The sequence below is a fragment of the Marmota flaviventris genome, chromosome 17 (genome assembly GCF_047511675.1).
Source record: "Marmota flaviventris isolate mMarFla1 chromosome 17, mMarFla1.hap1, whole genome shotgun sequence".
Classification (NCBI taxonomy): domain Eukaryota; kingdom Metazoa; phylum Chordata; class Mammalia; order Rodentia; family Sciuridae; genus Marmota; species Marmota flaviventris.
Window position 1 is genome coordinate 75,064,492 of NC_092514.1, and position 26,354 is coordinate 75,090,845.

The following is a 26,354-nucleotide window of genomic DNA, read 5'->3' on the forward strand; positions in this document are numbered from 1 at the left end:
AAGTCTGCAGGTTGTGTGGGGTGACTACGCTGGCACGCTGCTGCTGGGCACCCAAGGCTCAGTTCACCACTTTTTTTTCAAATGAAAGGAATACACACAGGAGAAAGATGGACAGACATGCAGATGCGCTGCACCCGCGGCAGCCAGGGTTCTTTCCTTGCTCTCTCGCTCGTCTGCTCTGGCGCCTGCCCCCCACTGCGCTCCCTCTTCTGATGCACACGTGAGCACAGATCCTCCCATACCCGGATCTCCAGCGCGATGTCCAAGTAGGGGTCATAGGTGTCCGAGACGCTCTTGCACACGGCACACTTCACTGCAACAGAACAAGAAAGCGGTGGGTAGCCCACGTGGGGACCCAGGCTCCAACACCCAGGAGGAGGCTGAGGGCTACAACTAACTCTCCACTGGCTTTTGCGAAGAGGATCGCCATGCCAGCCCCTTGAGAGTCAGAGTTGTGAGAGCTCCCTCTCACCAGCGGCGCTGCAATGCCAGCCCCACTCCTGTGGGCCGGCCCTGACGCCGACAGGCCAGCCTGGTGAGCCCTCTCAGGAGGAGGACAACAGCGCAAGCCGAGGACCTAAAATAGCACCACCACTCTGTGTGCATGCTCCAAACTTTTTCGCTTAGAAGTGAGCAGTGGACCTAGCAGGTGACCAGGGCTTGAGAGCCCCGTGACTGCATGCCCGGAGGCTCAAGGTTCCTGAGTCACGCTCCAACCCAATAAGGCATCAGGCTGGGTGGAGAAACATCCCCACTTACCTCGTGACCTGAGGTACCCTCCAAATATCTGATGCACCAGGGTAGTAGCCTGTGTCTGACGATCCAATCTGCAAAGGAGGCCACATGCCCTTGAGCGCTTCACGACACACAGAGCTGTACTCACACTCAGCCCCACGGGACCCCAGAGGCTCTCCCCACTCAATGCCCTAATCTGTGCCTGAGCTCCTAGCAGTGCCAAGGCTTCCCACAGAGCTCCCTGAATCAATAGGCAACCCTGCTGCCTGCTTCTCAGGAAACCACAAGCTCAGAAATGCCCTGCATCCTCACCATCTCGCCTCTTCTTTTCAGTCTCAATAAGATAGGGAGGATCCAAACATGGGATGGGGCTGGAGGCCAAGCCTCCCACACCCTCCCCTGCGCAGAGGAGCGATGGAATGGGCAGGAGCAAAGCCCTTCCATACCCTTCTTAGCTGAGGACAGCAGAGACAGGCCATCCTGCATTCTAATCCCCCAGCACTGCTTCCTCAGCAGAGCCTGGGCACTGAACACCCACTCCTGCCAGCAAAGGCAAGACTATGCACAGCACCCCACGTTGGATTTCTGCTCTTGGCTCCTTGCCCACCTTCTGCATCTGGCTATGAAACTGTCCTCCTCCACTACCAAAGGGCTCTGCAGTACTAATCCCACAGCTCTGGAACCTTCTATAGAAGACTGGGGTACCTGGTCCCCAGACTAGTGCCCCCTTCCAGGCCCTCGGCTCCCTCCAGACTGCTCATGGGCATCTCACCCTGAGCCAGGTGCAGAGGGTGCTGCCTCCAGGGCTCCCTTCACACTGTGTCTGCACAGTTTTCGCTGCAGCTTTGCCAACTCCTATAGAGCATGAGGTCCATGCCAGGCCTTCACTGACCTAATGCTTCCCAGACTCTGGGAGCTCCAAAATATTTGAGGGACCAGATTTTTACATTGTTAGAAAAAGTTAAGAAAAGGTAAAGTCAACTGCTACTATCTACTAGCACCACAATTCATCAAAAGAAGGTATGTTTTAACCAAAAACCAGCAAGGACATGACCTCAGAGCACATGCAAACTTGTGGATGGCTCTATGCTGGACAGTCATGGGGAAGGCGCCAGGAAGTTCCGAGGCATCCCATGAATACGTTCTGACCACGGTGCAAGTCACACCCAAATCATCCATGCCACCAAACCCAAAAGGGCCTTCCACCTGCATGTTAAACAGAACACTGGGCTTTCTCTCCCCTACCTCTCTAGACCAGTGGAAGTGAGCACCACATCCCACCTGGCACCTGATCTGCCTCCCTTCGTCCAGTGCTGGCCAATGGTTCAAACCACATACCTGGACTCTCTCCGGGCCACATGAACCCAAACTACCCCTTCCCCCAGCCCACACCTCCCAGCCTCTCCCATTCGCAGATCCTGGCTGAGTGGTCAGGCCTGGGCCCGGCATCAGCTCCTGTCTTGCGCTTGCCAAGTGACTATTCTGTGCCGGCCACTACTCCAGACCCTACAGCCCTTTCACCTGCTCTGCAGGCTCTCACCCAGGCCCAGTCACACATCTCTCGACTTCAGCCAAATGAGTTCTAGGGTCACTTCTCCAGAGGAGGTGGCAGGGTGGCTCCCCATCATAAGGTGTGGTCCAGTCCCTGGAGACCGCATTGCCCACAGGTGATGTGAATGCTGGCTGACTGACTTGTCTTCCAACCACACTGGGAGCTCCTCAGACTCAGGATCTCATTTGTGACTTCTAAATTCCCAGCACCTGCTACTAGTTTGGCACTCAAAGGTATTAAGCAAATAACTAGTGCTTGAATTAGATTCCATGAAAGGAGTAGACCCTATCTGTGTGGAGGGAAGGGCTCAAGTCCCTCCAGCAGGGAGGGAAGAGCCCATGAGCAAACCCTCAGATAGTGAACCAGAATACAAGAATCTCATGAAAGATTACTATTTATAAATAAGACTCTCATCCACTGAAACCAGTGGTTTCCCTGTTTTAACCACTGCTACAACTCAATTAACCCTTCTAAAGAACATTCTAGATGTTTCCTACATTGTTTAGGTAAGTATTTTCAGAATATTCAGTTCTCTTTGGAGCCTGGTCTCAGGACCAGTGAATTCAGGGAGCACCCAAAAGCACCTCCAACCAGTCGCGGTGGTGCATGCCTGTAATCTCAGGGGCTTAGGAGACCGAGGCAGGCTAAATTGTAAGTTCAAAGCCAGCTTCAGCAACTTAGCGAAGCACTCAGTGAGACCTCGTCTCAAGGGCCGGGGATGTGGCTCAGTGGTTAAGCACTCCTGGGTTCAATCCTTAGTACCCCCCCACCAAAAAAAAGCACTTCCAGATGGTGACCAGAAGCCTCAGGACACATAAGAGGAAGCAGTCACTTGCTACAAAGGTGAAGATGCAGTGAACACAGTGTCAAACATTGAACACCAGAGCCCCACCCCCTTCCAAGTTCACCCATGAAATGCCACTGTCTGAATCCAAGAAACAAAGTGACTTTAGAAAGACCAGAACTTCCTCCAGGAGACCTGAGAAAGCACTTCCCCTCCCCTGAGCTCCAGGACATCACTGCTATGGCCTCGCCCTGCCACCTGATCCTGTCAGTGTCATGGGCAGGGGTGTTGGGGTGACAGTCCTGCCCTGGCAGCCCCCTGCTTGGGCTCTGGAAGTCTGGCGTCCACAAACAAACTCTGCCGTCTGCAGAGGAAGGTCGGGAGGTGGAGGGCTGCTCCCTCCCCAGGCAGTGCCACGGAGCCACAGCCCCAGGAGAAGTGGGAGTGGAGGACCTACTTGGCACAGCCGTTCAAGCAGGCCTTCTGCATGGCGTCGATGGTGTACCGGAGAAACTCATGCGCATCCTCTTGGTTCCCAAAGCGGAAGTGCCGGGCGATCTCTGAATGAGAAGACAATGGGTAGGAAGAGCTGCCAGCCCCACTGCCAATCACCAGGCACCTCAGGGGAAATGTGCCAAGTGAGGAAGTTGCAGCTCTTTCCTTAGTGAGATTGAGGGCTTAAACCCTGCTCCTTAGCAGGAAGCAGACACCACTCAGATGTAAGGGCCGCCAATAAACTAGCTTCCCAAGGCAGCCCAGAACACGAATGAATCCAAACCCTGCTTTAGCGCCACAACCTACACAGGTTCAAACTGCCACTGTGGGTCCGTCTTTCCTGCCAAGCGAATGGGAAATCTGATTCCCACAGCACGCGCGCTCCTCTGACGCCCAGAAAGACTTGGCATGTCCCCATCTGCCCCCCTCCCCTGCTCGCCTGCCAATACTAAACACACACACAAGCAGTCCCTCTGCCTGGCCAGACCCATCCTCACCAGGAGGACTTCTCCACCCACCTGACCCAGCCCCTCTCAAAGCCCACCCTTTGGTCTACACTGCTAAATGCAGTATCTTTAGCATGCAAGGATTCCTAAGACCCCATGCATGACTTTCTCGGCCGTCCAGCGGCTCACATGCCGACCAGAGCTAGTGTTTTGCAGGCATTTCACCATGGGTCCACCCTTACTTTTCAGATCACGGATGAAGGAGACGGGCTTGATGGCGTTGCCACTGTTGGCGAAGGCCTGGACAATGTGGTTCTGCATGACGCACAGCATGCAGAAGCTTCCGTGGTGACCTGCCACATGGAAGAAGCAATGTTAGGACAAGAGCTTTTTCAAGAACTTAGAATGATACCTCCAAATGAGGCCTCCCCAGACCTGTGAAGGTCGTCGGCTGGGTGGCAGAGATCCCAGGTATATGGACTCGGGATCAGAAGGAAAATGCTCCCTTTGCTGGAGAGTGCTGGGGGGTGGCCATGACTCGCCCACAGTGGTAGCTCTACACACTGCACACCAGCACTGCAGGTAGTCACTGGTCATGCCGCACCATTATCATTTACACAAAGGATAAGCTCTACTTTCAACAGGAAGCTCAGAAAAATATCTCCTTTAATTTCTAAGTTACGTCATTTGGCCAACATTCTTAAGTATTTTAAGGCTTTCTGATGGTTCTTCAGTTTGCACCTCAATTGCAGGTACCTCGGCTCTGCTGTGTGCAGTAAATACCTCACTGCCATTCATCAGTGCTGAAAACTGAGGCTCAAAACAGCAAATATTTTTGGTCTTGTAAACTACGCAATGTCCACCACAACGGTGCCCTTCTGCCACTGTAATGCAAAAGCAGCCACACACAATATGACAGGTATGCAAGTGCTCAACAAAACCTGACTACAAACCAGGTCAGGCCCACATCCACCTGCTGACCCCTGCTGGATGTAAAGAACTGGCTTCTCACTAGGCACAGACCCAAGTGGCACATTCTTACCTCTACAATTGAGATGTATTTTAAATACAAAAAGATGTACAAAGACTATCATACCACCCAGCCCCACTCCATTTTAGGTGTCTTGTAACTAAAACACTAGTGTAAGAGTTGAACTCTCCCAATCCCATCTCTAGGTTCCTTCATCCACGTGAGCACTACCTGGGACGAGGCCATTCCTGTAGTGTTCACACATGGTGCGTATCCATAAGCAATAACTGCTGTTTGGTTGTGTGCTTACAAACTCCATCGCTATCAGCAGCCTGGTTTTTACAATACTGCTGTAGACGCAGTGCTAGTCCTGTCACCACTATCTCCCCATGGCACAGCAATCCTGCAACAGCTGTTTCACACGTCTCCAAGAACATTCACAAACCTAGTTTTCCCCATAGACTTCTGACCTGTCAAACCATATCCATTCATTACATTTTTTTAAAATGATAGTAATGGTTGGAGGACTCAAAAATTAGGACTCATAAACTAGAATTAGTAATTTAAAAACAAAACAGGGACTTTAAAAACTGTTAAAAGCCCTTCTGTTCAAGATCTAACCTTAATGAGGATAGGAAAGGCGTATGGAAAGTGTGTGTCCCCCCACCATGTGGGAGCCCACTAATGCCCAGCCTCACACAACACCCCTTAAATAGAGCAAGGTATAACCTAAGGTGCAGTTTCCCCAAACCCTGGCAGTGTCTGAGATTAAGTCGTACAGGGAAAACACTTTTTCATGCAATTTATAAAACCGTAACTCAAAAGTGACTCCCATGACTTCAGGGACACTGCTGCTCAGGACGGGACCAGGGCCCGCCTGTGTCCCTCTGGGGTTGCTCACGTGCTGGTCTTCCATCTCACTGCTGCCCAGGAGGCCCCTGGTGCAGTGCAGCCTCCACCTTCAGGGCTCCTCTAGCAGCACTGGGAGAGACAGAGCACAGCCCAGTCCACACGGGGCCCTCTCAGGTATGGGTGGGGTGCAGGGAGAAAAGACCATGCCGCTTCTCCATACCTCTTACACAGAATGCCGGGACACTGCACCCATTAATACTTCAGAGTGGCAGTGGCCTCAACTAGGGCAGCCAGTGCTGCTCACAGGAGGAAGAGTGGGCAGCCCACCCAGAGGCACTGACCACAACTGTTCACTCATAGGCCTGCTACCGATCCAGTGCCACTTACCTGTGCACGTCACCAGGACTTAGAGACGTGACCTAGTTTAGCTAAATTCATCATCACAAAGCTGAAAAATGGCTCAAAAAATACTCCTGCAGAGAAACCCAGAATGGAAGACAGCTAGCTCTGCGGGAGGAAGACGGCAGCACGACCTCACCGTCTCACTGCCAGAGCCAGAGAGAAACACAAGGACACCTGCCAAAGCGCACTCAGAAGGCCACCTGAACAACCTCCAAGTCACCAAGGAGACTACTGGAAACAGGGCGGGTCCCAGTGCGAAGCACCAGTTCCACCCTCGAAGAGCACGGGCCGGCCCTGGCCCTCCGTGGCTGTGTGCGCTCACTAATGCTGTCTGCACCACAGGGCCACCTCCCGTTGCTCTTTCACAAGAGAACCCACCCCCTGCATTGGGCACACAGCCCCACAACGTTGCCCCAGCTCTGCTCCTGCCTTCTCCATCCCCCTGCCTCTGGTTCCACTCTCATTTCCTGATTCTGAACTGTTCACCTATCCTCTTGGTCCCTTTCCTTCCTTGAAGTTTCGCCACATACACGTGCACCTCAATACTCCATTCCCGGTCAGCGTGTCAGCGACATGAGGAGGAGTCCCGCCACCCGGCTCCCGGGGATTTCTCCTGTGCAGGACCTTCAGAAGCTGCCTGTCAGCTCTGCCTTGCTCTGTGGTTGGGCTTTTGAGTTGCTTGCTGTCTTTTGCTGCAGATCTTTTTATGATGTTTTCTATTTTTCATTTTAAAACTTTCTGAGGTGAGACCTGAGTAATTCCCCTGCCTCAGCCATCAAGGAGCCAGGACTATACCAGCAGACATTTTTACACCCATGCTAGATCCTGGCTGTAGGAGCAGAATTGCCGGGTGATAGACTTTGTGAAAGTTAATGCCATACTGTTTCCCAAAGCAGTCATGCTAGTTCAGGCTGAGAGTATAAAAAGAATCCCTGAACTTCATCCTGACAATCATACTGAACCTCTGAACTTTTATGACTCACAAAGGTGAGAAATGGTACCCTTTGTGATTTTCATGACCTCCTTGAGGACTACCCCGCTGAACATCATGGCATGTGCTTCTTTGATACCTTGAGTTGCCTCTTCTAATTTTATCTATTATTTTACTTTACTTATCTATTTATGTTTTGGTACTGGTGTTAAACACAGGGCACTTGACCACTAAGCCACACACCCAACCCTTTTAATTTCTTATTTCGAAACAGGGTCTTGCTAAGTTGATGAGGCTGGCTTTGAACTTGTGATCCTCCTGCCTCAGCCTTCCAAGCTGTTGGGATTACAGGCGTGTGCCACCTCGCCCAGCAATTTTATCTTTTTTTTGGCAGGCAGGGTGGTGGTGGTGGGTTCCCAGGAATTGAACTCAAGGGCACTCGACCACCGAGCCACATCCCAGCCCTATTTTGTATTTTATTTACAGACAGGGTCTCACTGAGTTGCTTAGCACCTCACTTTTGCTGAGGCTGGCTTTGAACTCAAGATCCTCCTGCCTCAGCCTTCGGAGCCACTGGGATTACAGGCGTGTGCCACTGCACCCAGCAATTTTATCTATTTTTTAACAATCTTTTATGTTGATTTTTAGTTCTTTATACATTCTTAACACCAATGCTTTGTTTGTCCATTTCAGGCTTGTAACTGGTCTTTTAATTTTCTTTAACTCACTATGTCTTGGCATCCCCTACACAGACTTTGTCAATGCCAAGATATATTTGTTTTCTGATAAACAGAAGTCCTTAAAGCTAATACATCTGAGTTTACCAAATTTTTTTAATGATCCATGCTTTAAGTTTTAAGAAATCCCCTAAGGTCAAAAAACTATTTACCGGGCTGGGGTTGTGGCTCAGCAGTAGAGCGCTTGCCTAGCACATGCGAGTCCCTGGGTTCAATCCTCAGCACCACATGTAAATAAATAAAATAAAGGTATTGTGTCCAAGTACAACTAAAATATAAATATTAAAAAAGAAAGACTTTAGATAGGAGACTCTCAAAAGATAACATCAGCAGAGTTTAAAAAAAAAACTATTTACCTACATTTATTCTAAATGCACTGAGTTTTTCTTTTGATACTAAGTTTTTCATCCACTCTTTTCTTTTGCAAATGATCTGATATGAAAACCCTGTGTCAGTGTCTACCTAGGTAAAGCAAAGTGTTTGTTTTGATTCCAGTTATTAAAATGACAGACCCAAGTACGATTATGTACAGTCAGTCTGCACCTGCACATATCCATAGGTACGTGGCCTGCTTCTGGGCTCTCCGTTCTACTCCACTGGTCAGGACATCCCTCCTACATCTAACACTATGACTTTTTCACCTCCGAGACTCTATAGCAAGCCTCTATTTGGTAGAACATATCCCTTCTGGTAGTTGTCTTCTTCAGAAGTGCCTCTGAGGTCCGGAAATGTTACTTCAGTGGTACAGCACTTGCCTAGCATGTGCCGGGTCCTGGGTTTCATCATCAGCAAAACACACACCACCAGCAAATAAATGGTATTTTGGCCATTTTTGGTCCCTTGCTTTTCTATTAAACTTAGAACCAACTGGATGAACATTAATCTACAAATCTGGGGAAAAACCAACATTTTCATTAGTACTGGGGACTGAACCCTGGGGTGCTTTATCACTAAGCCACATCTTAAGCCCTTTTTACATTTCGAGACGGTCTCCTTAAGATGTTTAGGGCCTTGCTGAATTGAACTTGGGATCCTACTGACTCAATCTCCCGAGTCTCTGTGCTACCACACCCGTTGAAAACCAACATTTTTATAATAAGAAGTCTCTCCCCTGTTAAGGCAACTTTCTGTCCATTCAGGTAGGCTGTCATTTAATGTCCTTCAGTGAAGGTTTTCCACATGCACCTCACTAAATTTAGGTCTAGCCTTTATTGCTTATGTTGCTATTTTTTTAAGACAGTAAATTGTTTATTTGGTATAGAAAAATTCAGCTAAATTTTATATATTGATTTTATGTCTAGTCACATTGCCAAATTCCCCTTGCTAATTTGTCTACATATTCTTTTGATTTCACATGTAAGAACAGTTTTCAAATTATTATAGTACTCTCCCCTCCTTTCCTATATGCCACAGCTCTGGCCAGGTGCAACACAATCTTTCTTTCTTTTTTGGCACTGGGGATTGAACCTAGGGGTGTTCTACCACTGAGTTTAATCCCCAGCCCTATTTTTTACTTTGAGACAGGGTCTCACTAAGTTGTTCAAGGCCTAAGTTGCTGAGGCTGGCCTTGAACTTGCAATCCCTAGCCTCAGCCTCCCGAGTTGCTGGGACTACAGGCCAGTGCCACTGCACCCAGCCAGGAGCACCACGGTCCTAAACAGAGGTGGTGAGGGCAGCCACACATGCCTCACCATGATCTGAAGTGTACACTTCCAGGACTTTCTTCTTTAGAATGGTGCTCTGTGCCTTTTGTGTTTTTTAGCACTTGTGCTTTTATCAGGGTAAGGAAATGCCCATGTATTACTACTCTGCTAAGAGTTGTATTTCTTTTAATTAAGAATATTTTCAGCTGACTTTTCTCTTTCACTTCATTAATAAAGCAATTAATTGCACAGGTAGCAAAATTAGCAGTCACTTATACAGCACTTTCTGTGTGCCCAGCCCTGCGCTCAGCATTTCACATAGCCACTTGAGCTTCATGACAACTCTGTAAGGATGATGCTATTTTGCACCCCAGGACAGGGGGCACAGAGAAGGCAGGTAGACTCCCAGCAGGACTGGGAGGCAGGCCTGCAGGCCAGCTCCAGGCCCTCAGCTACAGTGCTGTGGCCCTGCAACTTCATGAGATTTCCTGGCAGCAAAACGCCTTCATAGTCCCCTGCTCATGTTCTGAAAAACCATTCAGTCTGCTAGTATTCCATCTAGAATTTTACACCTAGTTCATGAGATTATAAATTTTCTTTCTCATATTATCCTTAATTTTGAAATCCAAGTTATAAGAACCTTCCAGAACAAGGAGGGGAATATTTTCTGATTTACTAGATGACTTTGTGAAGGATCGGCATGATTTAGTTCACAGAACTTACCTATAAGGGCTGGGATGTAGCTCAGGGGCACAGCATTTGCCTAGCATGCATGTGAGGCCTTGGGTTTGATCCCCAGTACCAAAGGGGGAAAAAAAAAAAACCCTTACCCATGATATCATCCTAGTCTGATGCTGAAGTCATTTGCTTCATTTTTAAAAAATATTTTTATAACGTTTATTTATTTATTTTTTATGTGGTGCTGATAATCAAACCCAGTGCCTCACATATACTAGGCAAGCGTCCTGCCACTGAGCCACAGTCCCAGCCCTTTACTTTATATATAATATTATCTGTTTATGTGTGGTGCTGAGAATCGAACTCAGTGGCTCACATATGGTAGGCGAGTGCTCTACCACTGAGCCACCACCTCAGCCCCTTCACTGTCTTTAATAGTTAAAAAAAACTCCTTAGACTTTTGATCCTTTTTTTAAACTTTTTTTAATTTTGGTACTGAAGACTGAACCCAGGGGTGCTTAATCACTGAGCTACACTCCTAGACCATTTAACTTTTCCTTTACAGACAGGGTCTCACTAAGTTGCTGGTGTTACAGAGGTACCCCCATCACACCTGGAGTTATTTTTTTTTTTTTAAAGTATTTTTTTTAGATGTTGATGTACCTTTATTTTACTCATTTATTTATATGCAATGCTAAGAATCGAACCCAGTCCCTCACACATGCTAGACAAGCACTCTACCACTTAGCCACAACCCCAGCCCCATGCTTGGCTTTTTTTTTTTTTTAAACCTTTATTTTATTTATTTTAATGTGGTGCTGAGGATTGAACCCAGAGCCCCACCTATCACTGAGCTACAACTTCAGCCCCACACCTGGCTTTTGATGTCATATTTTAAATCATTTTAACTTCTACTTTGAAACGTGTTTTTTTAAAATACTTTTTTAGTTGTAGATGGACACAATATCTGTTTATTAATTTATTTTTTATGTGGTGCTAAGGATTGAACCCAGTGCCTCACACGTGAGAGGAAAGCGCTCTACCACTGAGCTACAGCCCCAGCCCGAGACATGTTTTATAGTGTACGTACAACACTGGTATACAGATGTACAAAATAATTGAATATATGTATTTTGGGGCTATCTTTTGCAAACCTTCATTTCTGTGTGGGTAATTACCTTCAGAAGAGCTTGGAGAACACAAACAAACTTGCACATCCTATCCTACAGCAAATCCAATTAAAATGTGGGCTTTTTTAATTTAGAGGAGGCTCTACTATGTCGTCCAGGCTGGCCTTAAACTCACAGTCCCCTTGCCTTAGCCTCCTGAGCAGCTGGGACTGCAGGAGTGCTCCCCTTCCAGGTGGGTTTTACCAGTTACTACACATCAGCAACTCCACCAGGGTGATCCAGGTGTTATCTTTAACAGTGCCTGAGTGTACGGGTTTCTCTGGTGGAGACTGAGTGGTTCCACTAGCTCAGTCACCCCGCAATGCCAGCCCCCACTCACAGTTCCGTGCATGCTCCTTGGAAAGCAGGTAGTTGGCCAGAGGCGGTGTGTAGGTCAAGCACTGTATGGTGGAGTTCAGGAAGCAGGTGTTGCCCAAGTTGTGTAGCCCTGCGCCAACTCGGAAAACCCGCTCCCACCTCAAAGACAGGCGCTCTGTGGGGAAGAGCACTTTCTGTGGGGCTGGGACTCCATCACTACCACATGGGCGCTCACTCCCTAAAGAAAAAAGGAACAAGGGAAGAAAAGGAGACAAATAAGTCTACACAGGCAGACCCCAAAAGAACCCTAGACATTTTCTTAGCATGTGGTTGGTCAGAACAGCTCACTGGAGGGCACTAGTACTCCCAGGACTGGACCCCCAGGGAGCCAGCTCAGAGTAAGCAGTCAGAGCAGGGGCTTTCCCGACCGCTCAGTTCTAGAACTCAGGACCCTGTGGAGATGAAGGATCTGGGTCTTGGCACGGTGCCCAGCTATGGCCACATGCAGTCTACCTCATTTCTCTACCGCCAAGCTTGGCTTTCAATTCTATTAAACCCAGGGCAAGAGATCACTGGAGGTGGCGGGGTGGGGGGAAAGGGGAAGTTTGTTATGAAGAACCCCTAAGTACACACCATCTTCCTAGAAACATCTACAACTGATGCCCATGGACCCCACGTGAAGTCCAGCACTCCCTGTGACATTCTAGTACCCACAGTGGGCCCATCACTCAGCCAACACCGAGTGAGGCCTCCCTGCCAGTGCCCCGCATGTCCATACCCTGTCTCCTGGCCTGAGCCTCATCTCCACTCCGGGGGTGACTGGCGCCCTCCGTCTTGGGGTTTAGCAGCAGATATTTGCTCTTCAAGGACTCTAGCTGGTAGGAGAAGCTCTTGCTGGCTGGCTCGAACTCGATCTTCTGTAAAAGGACCTTCTTGGCGGAGGACGCCAGCAGTTTTCCCAGTTCCCCATCCTCAGCCGAGTCCTTGCGACCGGGTTTCAGGGCTTCCTTCAACTTATCGACTATTGGCATGGTGCATTCCTGAGGGGATAGAAGGAACACAGATCTACAAACCACTATGTCCAAGGAATAAGAGCTTCTGCTTGGTCATCATGGATGCCAGCCATCACAAAAGCTTCCCTGGTCAGCTACCATCCTAAAGGAAGCATGAGACAGGAAGACACAGACCCACGAGAGTCCGTACTTCACCTCTCAAGATACATTACAGCCAGGCAAGGTGGCAAGCGCCTATAATCCCAGCGGCTGGGGATTACAAATTCAAGGCCAGCCTCACCAACTTAGCAAGCCCTGAGCAACTCGGTGAGACCTTGTCTCAAAGTGAAAAATAAAAGAGCTGGGGATGTGGCTCAGTGGTTAAGCACCCCTGGGTTCAATCCCTGGTACCAAAAATTCAAGACAAGTGCACAAAGAGCTGAGAATGCCCAGGGATAGCATCTGGGCTGCTAGGCAACCCTGCCTCGAGCCCTCAATCAATATACACCAAGTGTCTACAAGTCAGGCTATTTCCTTCAAAGGGACAACACAGGGCCCCAATGTCTGCTCAAAAGCAGGGAAACACTTATTTGCGTACATGCTCTGGTTACTTACACACATATAGCCTTGTAATAAAGGAACAGCACACAAGGGGATGGGCACATGTCTGTAGACCTATGCTCTTCAGAAGAAGGCCATGGACCACGAGGCTCCTGAGCACGGGAAATGAGGCTAGTCCCCAGCAGAAAACACGCCACCAGACTTAAAGGCTTAGTTAGGAATGCGAAACATCTCAAAAACTGGTTACGTGTCAAAATGATAATATTTTGTATATATTGGGTTTAAAAAAATGAAAATCAACTTCACCTCCCTTTTTTACTTTTCCAATGTGGCTGCAGTAAAACTTAACTTTACATTTGTGGCTCTCATCATATTTCTATCACTGTATGTACAAATCATATAAAACTAAGGGAAGAAAAACAAAAAGGAAACAAAGTAATTTTTTATTTTTTTTTAAATATTTATTTATTTTTTTTTTTTAGTTATCGGCAGACACAACATCTTTGTTGGTATGTGGTGCTGAGGATCGAACCCGGGCCGCACGCATGCCAGACGAGCGCGCTACCACTTGAGCCACATCTCCAGCCCCAAAGTAATTTTTTAAAAAGTGAAGGAGAAGTAAGAAAAGAACAAAGGATCAGACCTGGAATAGTATGTACAAGACACCTAATGTTAGACAAAGGTTCTCCCACCTCTTTCAAATAGCAAGGAAGGAGAAGTAGGCAGGAGGGGACACAGGTTTTAAAGGTAGCCAGTCTGGGTCACTCTGTCATCTTTAACTACCCATGCAGGGACAAGTACTTTTTACAAGATCTCCTGTTCTTGGATTGTAAAATACAGACAAAAATAGGTGGGAAGCTGGCTGCGACTAGAGAGCAGGCTCATTACACTGGGCCTGCCACCCCTGGCAGGTGCAGACTCTGCAAGGAGGGGAATCCCTCCCTCACCTCAGCCAGCTCCACCCACATCACCCTGCTCCCCAGCCCGTCCGAGCCAAAGCTTAGACTGAGCCAGTCAGAAAAACATGTCCCTGAAACCGCTCACTCCCTCCAGACAAATGAGGGTTCCCAGGGTACCCGGTACTAGGAGTGCCTAGGGAATTAGCTAGTTACACCCCAAAGTCCGACCTAGTGAATCCATGGATCTCTAATTAAGTCTTTCAAATCTCTTACCGTGGGCCCCCTAATTCCATACAAGAAGAGAAATCCAAGGAAGTTATTCTTTAAAAAAGAAAGCACGGCGCTCTGGTGTCCTCACCAGAAACTGTTGAGTGGGGGTTATCTGAGACTTCTTTGCCAAAGCAACCAACTCAGCTGGGCACACTCAGCAAACAGGCAAGAAAGAGGCACTCAGACCTTTGCAGGCTCACCTGGGATGCCTGGCCGAGGTGGGCTGCTCCCCCAACAGCGGGGAATCAAGTTCTCTGACTGGGCACGTCAATCCAGGGACTCCCAGAGGATGGCCTGTTCAGTCGCCAATGCGGCCACATGCAGAGTCCAGAAAGGGTGTCAGCACCTGTGGGCAAGCAGTGAGACCATGACCCAGGATGACTCTTCCCTGCTGTCTCTTCAGTCTTTCCATGAATGCAGTGTGGGAACTGCGACCTTTTACCAGGACAAAGTCATCATTAAGGTTAAAGGGATATCTCTGTGGCTAAGTTCAGGATACGTCCAGAGAACTGTGCTAACCAACCACAAATTATTGCAATGTACACACAAGGATGACACTGTTACCTGCTCCACATCTTTACCCTGATACTCTCCACACCTGCCAGTCCACTAAAGTCTAAATCTCATCTCCAAAGAGTAAGGGGTAATAATAAAGTTGTCAAACTTTTACTTTGCTTGGTATAGACTTTAACTTCTATCTATAGTTACTATGACTTACATATAATTAAGGTGCTTAGAAATGTTTACAGCAAAAATTCAAACATACAAAGTATAGAGGGAACATGGCCCCGGTGCTCAGCTTCAGTAGCTGCCTGACCAATCCTGATTAGCTCCCCCCAACCCAGGCTGCTGTGCAGCAAATCTCATACCTTCCATCCCATCCTTAAATAAAACCCTATCAACATCCCCCACCAAAAACCCCCATAATGGAATGAACTCAGAATAAGGGACAACCTGCAAAGCGATGACATCCATTCCTCTAAAACCCTCCCCAAAATGTCACTGGGATTTTTTTGGGTCACAATTTCACACCTTACCATGGCCAGATGAGAATCCTGTCCTGGACCAATATGGGTCCACTAGCTCACATTCAGAAGCTACTTAGCTAGAGGATTAAGCAAACACTCAGGACATTAATCAAGTTCCATCATGGATAACAAACTACTCTAATGCAGAGTCGAATATTTTCAACAATTTTTCAAGTTGTGGCAGAAAGATCAATATCTCCAACTCCACCTGAAACATTAAGTAATGACCTAAAAACTGCTCACTCTCTGAGGTGTAGGAACCAAGAAAAATATTCTTGCAATCACCAGCCAGCCTCTGGTGTGCATCCTTCTTAGCACAGACGCTCTCTGCAGTCCAGACTTCTTGCAGTCCAAGAACAGCTTACAGCTTAGACACACATTTCTGCTTCTGAGATGACTCAAGTGCAGCCTCCTTGTAACAAAGCCTCTTAAATACATTCTCTCCCTCCCTCTTCCCTTTAAATTCACTTCCAAGATAAACTGCACTCGAGATTCACAGAGTCAACCACAAGCTAGAGAGGACCAGCCCAAGACAAGAGGGTTGGGGCCTCCTTGGGGCCCCTTAGAGGGGGCCTGCCAGACACCCCATGCATCCTGGGCAGAGCCAATGTCTCCTTGGAGCCTGCTTCTTGGCATCCACTGCAGAAACAGGACTATGTGTGCAGTGGGGTACTCTTCCCTCTCCTGTCTGTTTTAGGATAGTACTCTGGTACTAAGGGCTCTAGGGAGCATGTCATACAACCAACCCATCACAAGCAACTGGCACTTTAAAACCCACATCTCCTGCCAGGTCTCATCACGGCGCTCTTCCATGGTGACCATGAGGAAGGTTACCTTCTGCATATCTCAGTGAAAGGAAGCGAGTCTCTGCTCCACACGCAAAACGCTCTCAACCCACTTTGACCTAGCCCTGGATAAAGTCTGGTCCCTGGATAAAGGATACTTTTGTGGGTAAAGGCTGCCCAACTGGACACAGTCTGTTACTTTCTCCCCTGCCCTTGGCTCCTACCTGGGTCCAGTTGTGCCCTCCATCCCTGCAGGGTCACCGCAAATCCGTGCTTGGACTGCACAATCCAGGACCCAAGACTTTTCTGAAGACACCACGGACCCCTGATGACACAGCTCTCCCCCGGCCCACACCAATCCCTGCATGGACCAGGGCCTCACACCTCTTCACTGAGGCTCGGCCTTGGGTCCTCCATGAGGTTCTTGTGAAGTCCCTCCGGAACAGCGTATCCCCTGCCCCCGTGCTCCCTGGGTCATCCCAAGACCTCTGTGGATCCTCTTGGCCCTCGGTGGGGTCACCCAGAGACCCTAGCGGGCAGCGCATCCACCTGTCACGCCCCACGTCACCCTGAGGCCCTCGTGGACCCTCATGGCCCTCCACGGGGTCGCCCCGAGCCCCTCGTAGACAGCGAACCTCCTGGTGCTCCCTGGGTCATGCCAGGACCTTGGTGAATCCTCGTTGCCATCGCCGGGGTCACCCCGAGCCCCTTGTGGACAGAGCATCCCCCAGGCCACCTTGAGACACTCGTGGACTCTCATGGCCTTCCGTGAGGTCACCCCGAGCCCCTCGTGGCCCTCCGCGGGGTCACCCCGAGCCCCTCGTGGACCCTCATGGCCCTCCGCGAGGTCCTCCCGAGCCCTTCGTGGACACCGCATCTCCCGGCGCACCGCGGACATCCCGGACCCGAGCGGACGCGCGCCCGCGCCTTCTCCGAGCGCCCCGCGCCCCGCCACCCCTTCCCGCGCCCCAGGCCCGGCGGAAGCCCCCTCGCGGGCCTGCGCCCCGCCCCGCCAGGCCCCAGCCTAACCTGGCCCCCAGCGGCCCGCGGCAGGCCCGCGCAGCGCTGGCGTCTCCTCGGCCCGGGCCGCAGGCGCACCATCCGGGCCTCCAGCGCCTCACACACGTGTCACAGGGACGCTTAAAGGAGTCGCACTTTGCGGCCGCTCTTTGCCGGCACCGAGAGGTCCGGGCTGCTTTAAGAGGCGGGGATATCTTGGGCCCTCTTCCTGGATCCGCCCACCGCCGCTTTACGCGCCGTCAGCGTCGCCTCCCGGTCCGGAGGTCCCGCCAGCCTACGCAGTGACGCAAGCGCGCAGAGCCGAGACGCCCCGCCCCCGGGCCGTGGCGCAGGCGGTTTCCGCAGAGCTCTTGCGGCACCGCCACTTCCGGGTCCACGGCGTGCCTGTGGGCAGGCGGGTGCTGCCAGCCGAGGCGCAGAGCGGGGGCTCCCTGGGCCGGCCAGCGGAGGAGGGCGCCGAGCCTCTCTCACGCGCGGGAGGGGCTCCTGCCTGTCACCTGGCCTTGCGGAGAGAGCGGCGCCTGGCCGACTCGGGCTTTGTGCCATTGGAAACGAAGGCACGCTCGCAGCTCCCCCGCGATGAGCCCAGTACCAGGGAGGTGGCTCCTGGGGTGAGGGATCAGTTTTGGTTTTCAGCTTTTGAAGTCTCTGGATACCTGAGCACGATCCTCCAACTCCAGCTGTCACCTCCGATAGTTTTTCCCTACACGACTGTACGTGAAGGCCTCGGCCGAATAGTTACAAACAGGGATTGCCTTTGCAGTATTTCTAAAACTTCCCCTAACCCTTGACTTGATTGGCTTTCCTGTCCCCGTTCTCCAAGGCAGATGGAGAGAGTGGCCCCTGGCCCGACTTCAGGAGCTACCAGAGCAGCACAGGCATAAACTATTTTTTCCAAAAGGTAGAACTTGCGTACATAATCCCTATGTTCCTTGACTGATAAGTAAGAGTGATGAGCCAGGTGAGACCACAAGCGCATCGCCCAGAGCTAATCTGCAGCCTCTCCACACACCTATAAGCCAGGACTGAAGAGGGAGAGAGGGAATAGATGTGATTGAACAAAATTCGCCCTACGTTTATTACTTGGATGCTAGTGTTCTTTGGAAAAGCAAACAAGCAAAAACAAAACTGCAATAGTTTGAGATTAAAATTGTGTCCTCTGTGTAGGAATTCTTTATTTGCCTTGTGAGGTGGGCCACCCTCCTAATCCCAGCAACTCAGGAGGCTGAGGCAGGAGGATTGCAAGTTCTAGGCCAGCTTCAGCAATTTAGTGAGACCCTGTTTAAAAATTAAAAAAAAAAAAAAGGTCTGGAGAGCCATCTCAGTGGTAAAGCACCCCTGGGTTCAGTCCCCACTACCCAAAGGAACAAACAAACCCCATTCTGCTAAAAGTTTTAATTTGAGATCTTACTCTTTGCTTCTTGACCACTCTCCTGTCCCCTGACCAGAGTGGGCTCTATTCAAGGACTCAAAGACAACTCTCCCTATTCAAGTCCTGATACATTGTATAAAACGGGTGATTCCCTGTATGTGTTCTGAGCTAGGAAGCCAGCAACTGGCAGGGGAATGGGGAGGCCTGGGTTTTATTCAGGCTAACTGTTGCTTTGCATACTTTTTTTTTTTTTAACCCAGCCCAGCCTCTTTATTTCTAGGTAGATAGGCAGCATGACTTCTGCACCCCACCTCAAATCTACCTTCACACCCTTCTCTGATGTTGACCCAAACCCCACTTCTTTTGCAGTCTCAAACATGGATTTGTCTAACGTTTTATTTGGCTATTTTCATTAGAATGCTCCTCTTGATTGTCACAGAATGAAAATCTCCATATCATTTTGTTTCTGAATGTCTTGTTTTCAACAGTCAATTTGTTTCTTGCAGGAGAAAAGTTGCTAAGAGACCAAAATAATTCCCCTATATCAAAGCTCAGCCTCTCACTGTAAAAGATTCAAGGCAGCAGTGAGGCGAGTGGGGGGTCCTCTCACAGCCGGACCCCAAGGCCATAGGCAGACCACCCATCCAAGAACTTCAGTGTTAAGGCAAAGTCTGTGGTCACAGCAAATCCCCTGTGATAAAAACTGACACTTTTTTATTAAAGTTAAGTAAGGTAAAAATGTCCACTGGTAGGGTACTTTAAAGATATTTTTAGGACATTTAAAGGACTGCAATCTTTCCCATCCTATAATCCTACTAATGGACAGAAATAGGTGCTCTCCTATGGTGTGCAGTAACCAGACTCAAGACTCTTTCACCAGCCGTCTTGGTGGCCCCTGACCCCCACCAGCCCCTTGGCTCTCTAGCCTGGATCTTGTATTTGCAGTTGGGACCTACAGTCTGCTGGCTGGCTGCTCCAGTTGTCCCCCTTACTTTCTTTCACAGGGTGAACAAGCGTGATGGGGACTAACAGCATCTGGGCACCCCAGTGTGTCTCAGATGGATTTAAAATTGTTTACAAAGACCAACAAAACTTGGATTTTTTTTTTTTTTTTTTAAACTGGAATCAGGGGCACATGGAATTTGTTATACCATTCTTTGTGGGATTTTGTTTTGTTTTTGTGTATGTTTGAAAATCTCCATAAGAAGCTTTGCTGTTTTCTTTCAAAGTCATATTTGACCTAAATACATACATAAATGAAATAAGTAGCCATCCTCTGTGTGTTGTTTTCTGAGACCCCTAAGGTGGCTTACAGGTTGGAAGAGGCCACAAACTCCAGGCAAAGCCATTTGTGTGACACTGAAAGTCTCTGTGTTACTGTTACGTGCAGCTGAGCCACTTCCCTCAAATATTTTTTTTAATATTTTAATTTTTTTAAAAAATATTAGTTCTTTGTAGTGCCCCAGGTATTGTTCCACAGGGGAAAACAATCCAAACACCCTGCGTGGGTGATGTTAATTGGGTGGTGTTCACTTGTCTTATGGAAGAGACGAGGGAACAAACTTTGTTCTGCTGACTGTACTGCTTAGCTGTGTAGAGTGGGAAACAATTCTTCCCATTGCTCCACAATAACAAATTCTGCATGAGGGCTAGACGGTTAATTTGTAAAGAAAAAGAGAGTTGTTTAGCTCACAGTTAGGGAGGCTGAAATTTGGGGAGCTGCATTAATGTGGCCTCTGGTGAGGGCCCCCTTGGCTGCATCCTATCATGCTGGAGGGCATCATGGTGGGAACTCAAGCAAGAGGGAGAGGTCAGAGAGCAGGGAGGGGCCAGTATGACCCTACTGCACCCCATCTCTTAATGTCCACACTGAGGACCAGCACACAGAGCTTTGCAGGACATGCTCAAACAAAACCTACACCACAGCATGAACTGATTGCAGCCAGTGAGGCTTATCTGGGTCCTGACTCAGAGCAATAGAGCTTCAAAAGGCATTCATGGATAATTGGAGATGTCAAAACACTGACTAGGTTACTTGACGACATTAATAAATACTAAGTAGGTGATTAAGGTGTGATAAAAACATTTTGGACATGTTTAAAAATAGTTCTGGCTGGGTGTGGTGGTGCACACTTGTAACCCCATTGACACAGGAGGCCGAGGCAGGAGGATCACAAGTTGGAGGCCAGCCTGGGCAACTTAGCCAGACTCTTTTTCAAAATAAAAAGGGCTGGGGATGTGGCTCAGTGGTAGAGCACCCTTGTGTTCAATCCCAGTACCAAAAAGAAAAGAAAAAAAAAAAAAAGCTGTCTTCCCTTCTGCCTGCCCATGTCTTCAAAGCATGCTAGCCTCACAGGTTTCCTCAGACACAGAGGACCCTGTGCCCACCAGACGGTGCCTGGCCCCCTCCTTGAGCTAGACAGCGGCAGTGCTGAACGTCGGAATCAGACACACAGAGAGAGCCAGCAGTCTCTTTGATAATACTGTTTATTGTCCATTGATGGAGCGGTCACTCAAAAATGATACAAAGCAGCAGAGACATGCGCAGTCTGCAGGTTGACTCTCCACGACTCTCACGTGCTCCCAGCACAGGGGGGTCTCGGACTTCACATCCCAGCACGAAGAACACTTTGCTCCCCCCACAACAACATAAAAATCCAAACAAAAACAAACGAAATCAACAAAGCTTTAAATTACGGCAGCAAGTCTGATATTCCTTAATACTTATCAAGCAAAGATTTGAACACAACTACGATGTAAACTTCATTTTAAATATTTTGAGTTGCTTGCGTGATGAAAAGAATAAAGGGAGAGAAGAGCAGTGCTTAGAAGACACCATAAATTAAACAATGCCAAATGAGATCCTTCTTCACCTGTACAAATGTCGTGGCTGTCCACTGTGAGGGTGTGGAGCGGCCTGGCCCTCCGCTGCCACAGGGCACTTTGCTCGGCATGGTCAGAAATCCAAATATAAAGGCCATCTTTCCTGACCAACCTACTCAAAGATACTTTGCAATTATCCGAACCAGAGAATAGAAGCAAGGCGGTGGAAAGAGCAAAGATGCTCAGGAAGGTCTGAAGGGACCCTCCACCGTAGGCCAGCTACACGCCACAATGTCCACTCTGGGTCCAATGCTTCCTCAATGCAGAAACCGTTTTTTTTAAAAGTGCAAGTCTAACACCTACCAAGGGTAATTAAAAAAGAAATCATCATGGGGATGGTTACAGCGGATGTCAGAAACAACCCGAAACATTGAAGAAGTCAGCAGAAACAGGAGCAAATCTTACATATGATATCACCATACAGGAAGCAAACAGGGCGGGGTGTTCTATTGACTGCAGGGGTCTGGTGGTGATGTATACACTGAAATCACACGGACTGGTCCATCGTGACATCTCACCAACTGGACATCACTGTACAGCATGAAAATGCCCCCAAGGCAGGGGCTGATTCCTGGATGCTCTCCCGGTCTGTCCTAGAAAGGGGAGTCGACAAGTTCTGTGCTGACCAGGTCCCGGGTGGGCATGAGGGCTGCAGCCCCTCGGGGGTCAGGAGTCTTACGGTTGCTCTGGGGTCGCTGCAGAATAGAACAGGCTTAGATGGTGGTGACTTTGGAAGCATTTTGCAGAAGGACTCTCACAGGGGCCTGGGGCCAGGGTGGGGGGTGGCTGGCTTCAGCATCACTCTGTGTGTGTGCATAAGGTCTATGTGTGCATCATGTGTGTCCCCAGAAGAGCATATCTTTACAGCATGGGTAGAAGGAGAAAGAAGGCCAACTGTATTGTGACTGAGAAAGTTCTGCCTACTTGAACACCTATTTTATTGGCATCAGAAGACCATTTCTAGGGAATAAGTCGGTTCCCCAGTTCCCTCTGAAGGGTTTTAAGTGGGTAATCTTTGTGACATAAGAAAGCAAGCAGGCCTTGGCATACCTGCCACTTAGGTTCACATATTATCTGAGAATTCATCTTTAGAAAAAATGAGATGTCTGTTAAAACAGGCCACAGTGCCCCGAGGGCCTGAACACAAGCTGCCTGGGTGCCCTGGTTGGGACATCTTAATAAGCTTAGCTCACATCACTTGGAGAAATCTGCACAGAATCATGATTATCTGTCTTGGAGGGAGATTTCACTAAGCTTGCCGGGGCACAGCAAGATCATGTCCTCAGTTTGCACAAACAGAGAGCCGGGTGGCCAGCCATACACTGCCCTGGGGAAAGCAGGTGGGAAGGAGGCCAGAGAAACCCGAGAAGCTCAGGACAGAACTCTAAGAGCATCTGGGCACACCCCAGCCCTGGACCTGCCCCAGCTCAGGGCTTCGCAGGTCTGCAGTGCAGGACTGAAAGGCCTTGCCTAGAGCTGCGGCATGGCTCAGTGAGGGCCTCTCCCTCCAAGGCCCTGAAGGAGGAATTCTGCAAACTCCCAGGATCGAGTCCTCCAAGAACGAGCCACCAGTTCCAGGGCTACTCCTGGTCCCGAGGGAGTCACACGTGCTGGGAGATTGTGATGGGCCCAGGGAAGATGGGGGACACTTGCAGGGGGCAGGGACTGCCACCCTAGGCCAGAGGTGGACATGCCCCTCTCAGGATGACAAAGACCTGGTAGGCCTGCTACACAGTCTTGCAATGACCCTCAGGAGTTTCTGCAAAACGCACATTTCCAGGCTCTGCCCTAACCAGGCTGGGGAGACCCCTGCATGCTGCCTGCCTGGCATCTGTGATGGGGACAAAGATGCCTGGGCAGGAAGTCTGTGGGTCCCACCCCTGCCTGTGCCCAAAAATCGAAGACCAAGACACACGGTGCCCAGGTGGTGGATGGAGGGAATGTGGGAGGGACCCTGGCCCATCTCTTCCTCCAGACTCACAAGTGTGTTCAGAAGGAAAATGGGGGCGGGGGCAGAATCATACTAACGTGGACCCACTTGGATGACTGTTTTATTCATGCTGTTTCCAGGAAGGGATGTCAGAGCTGGACCAGTCTAAACCCTCGGAGGCTTTTCGCTTGGCCACAGGCCTGTGGTCACCCTGCCTACGGGTCCTCGATGTCAAAAAACTCCTGCTTGGGGGGTGCCGCCCCGCGGTACCACGCACAGGAGCCATCGCTCCTCTTGATGCAGGCAAAGAACTTGGCCTGGTGCCCGTTGATGTTCTTCTCCGTGACCCAGTCCATCCAGAGGCACTCGTCCGGCGAGGAGATGTAGCATGGGATCATGGGGCAGCGTGTGATCTGGAGACACATGCAGGCAGATTTAGTTGGGGACTGAGGAATCAGAGAGGCCAAGGCCACTCAGGGGACATCCAGAGCCCAGCCGTGTGCCACCAAAGGTGTTCAAGGACAACATCTTACTGAGTCCCACACTCTCCATACAGTGGCAGGTGGCCGCCTGGGGAAGGCCAGGACCAGCCTGCCCCCTCCTGCCTTCCTATCCACCTTCACTTAACAATGAGACAACTACAGCTAGCCTGCCCTCCTAGAGGTACAAGGACAGCAGCGACAGCAACAACAACAGAAAGACCCTGTCTCTAAATAAAATACAAAATAGGGCTGGGGATGTGGCTCAGTGGTTGAGTGCCCCTGGTTCAATTCCCAGTTAAAAAAAAAAATTCCTGGAGACAGATCCCTGTCAAATAAGAAGGTCCTTTCCTTACTCTCCAGCGTGAGCTCCGAGATGACAAGCAACTTGCATTTCGCAATGGAACTCTCAGCCACAAGAGGGTCACCACCTTTGTGGCTGTACAGAGATAAAGGAAGAGCTGGCTTTTGATGTCTGCTGGGTGCAGAGCACCGTGCTTGGTATGCATGTAGCTGACATCATGGGTTTGCAATTCACACCTTGCACCTTGCCCAAGCTAAGAGATGGGCACCAGCAGGAAGGGCAGGAGGCCCCATGGTCAGCTCTGACCAGCACAGGCTACTCCTACAGCCTGGCTCAGCCAGCACCCCCGGGAACATGGAGAGATGCCCCAGCAATGCTTCCTGTGTTGGGGAAGAGGAAGGGGCAGGGAGGTGCCAGGGCACTGGAGACAGCAGAATCCCAGCCCGGGAGCCCCAGGGAAGCCCTCCCCCGCCTTGGCTGCCTCTGAGGGCTTGCATGGCTACAGTTCTGCCCAGCACCCCCAGCAGCAGAAGGAGACAGGCATTCTCAATAGAACCCACGCATAAAGGGAGCTCCGTGGGGAACTGCCAGGAATGCTGGGAAACCCGCGGAGCCTGAGGCACTGGCTCACTGGGCTCATGAGGGTCTGCACCCGTATGTGTGTAGGACCAGCCCTTCCCATGCCTGAGGCACTGGCTCACGAGGCTCTGCATGTAGGTCTGTAGGACCAGCCCTTCCCATGAATTCCTTTCCCTACAAGACTTCACTTGCTAGAGGCTGCGGGGACAAACTTCAGCGTGCCCACCCAAATCCCCTTCTGCAAATGTCCCTTGTCAGAGATGCAACTCAGGGCTCTCTAGGGACCAGGGTCCAAGGCTGTGTCCCCAGCCAGCCTCTCTTCAGCTCTTCAGTCAGGACCCTGTGGACTGAGGGGCCTGGGTAGCTGGGGACCCAAACCCCAGCTGTCCACTTGGAGACGCCGTGGAAGCCGTGGAGGACACAGGCCTGCTCACCTTGCACTCGCAGCCCATCTGGTACCTGTGGTTCAGGCTCTTCTTCTGGGTGGTGCTCAGGGTGTCCCAGGGCACAATGAAGTCACAGAGGGTAATGTGCATCTTGCCATCCCCCTCAGCCTTTCCTGTGGACAGACAGGAATCACGTGCTCAGGGAGAGATCACCTCCTTCCACCCGTCTCCCAAATCTGGAAGCAGCTCTGGGTGCTGAGGTTTTTATGAAAATACACAGACTGTTATATTCTGAGTTTTAAGATGATACACGTTCACAGAAAAAAAAAATAAAGGAAAGAAACCTCCTGTCTTCATTATCTGCTGCTGCTTGGGTCCACTTCCTCCCAACACCCTAATGCATGCTGATGGACACACCGAGGAGCCTGTGTTATTACAGGTCATCTTGCTCCCGGTTTTACTGTCACCAAGCCATATTTATTCATGAGCATTTCTCCCATTTGATGTTGAGCTTGTAATCCTGCATTTGGAGCAAACTCGTGGGATTTTTTTAGAAATTAGAGATCTGCCCTAACTCCCTTCCCAGGGCACAAGGAGGCACTGTTCCTTGCTTGTTCCTTGACTTAGGACTCTGCTCCCGCCCTCCGTTTGCTGAAGACATCACTGTTGGTGACAGCCTGGCATTAGCCACACAGGAGAAAAAGAACCAACAAGAGTGTGGAACCTAACGGTGCCTCTGGAGGTCGTTTAGAAACTGCTCGGGCTCCGTTACCATGGCGCCTTGTCAAGAGACACGCAGGCCCAGGGAGGGCGCAGAGCCTGGCAGAGCCGACAGAGGCCCTGAGAGGCAAGCAGCTGAAGGTACCCTGAGCACCTCTGCCCACAAAGCATCAGCATCAGCTTAAGGACCTTGGGCACAGCTAGCTCTGGAGAATCCACAGATAGAAAAGTACCAGTGCAGCTGGCCGGCCGCACCCCATCCTGAATAGCGAGACTGCCATCTGCAGCCTGGGAAATACAATGGGCTTGTTCGGGTTGAGTGGGCACGGGTGACATCCGCGGGGCTGGCATGCTGCTCCATGCTGCAAACCCCCTGGGTCTGAATTCTCATGCTTTTACTTCTGTGTAAGCTGATCCTCTTACTTTTGGGAGCT

At 50.0% G+C, this 26,354-nt stretch overlaps 2 protein-coding genes across 4 annotated transcripts in view; both read right to left on the bottom strand.

Moving 5' to 3' along the window:
• The window catches only part of Usp36 (ubiquitin specific peptidase 36), a 33,874-nt gene extending 16,521 nt beyond the window's left edge, over positions 1–17,353 (bottom strand). For all 3 annotated transcript variants that reach the window (XR_003585397.2, XM_027955511.2, XM_027955510.2), the window contains exons 1-8: positions 17,277–17,353; positions 14,635–14,780; positions 12,491–12,752; positions 11,735–11,950; positions 4,255–4,365; positions 3,529–3,631; positions 760–827; positions 243–313 (exon numbers count right to left, since the gene is read on the bottom strand). Coding sequence is in view for 2 of the 3 variants with exons in the window: in XM_027955511.2 (XP_027811312.2) it covers positions 243–313; positions 760–827; positions 3,529–3,631; positions 4,255–4,365; positions 11,735–11,950; positions 12,491–12,743 (822 nt within the window). In the remaining variant the exon portion in view is untranslated. The remainder of the gene's footprint in view (positions 1–242; positions 314–759; positions 828–3,528; positions 3,632–4,254; positions 4,366–11,734; positions 11,951–12,490; positions 12,753–14,634; positions 14,781–17,276) is intronic.
• A 3,755-nt stretch (positions 17,354–21,108) lies between these two features.
• Timp2 (TIMP metallopeptidase inhibitor 2) overlaps positions 21,109–26,354 on the bottom strand; it is a 43,510-nt gene continuing 38,264 nt past the window's right edge. The window contains exons 4-5 of the mRNA XM_027955479.2: positions 25,249–25,373; positions 21,109–23,865 (exon numbers count right to left, since the gene is read on the bottom strand). Coding sequence (XP_027811280.1) covers positions 23,668–23,865; positions 25,249–25,373 — 323 coding nt within the window. The 3' untranslated portion in view covers positions 21,109–23,667. The remainder of the gene's footprint in view (positions 23,866–25,248; positions 25,374–26,354) is intronic.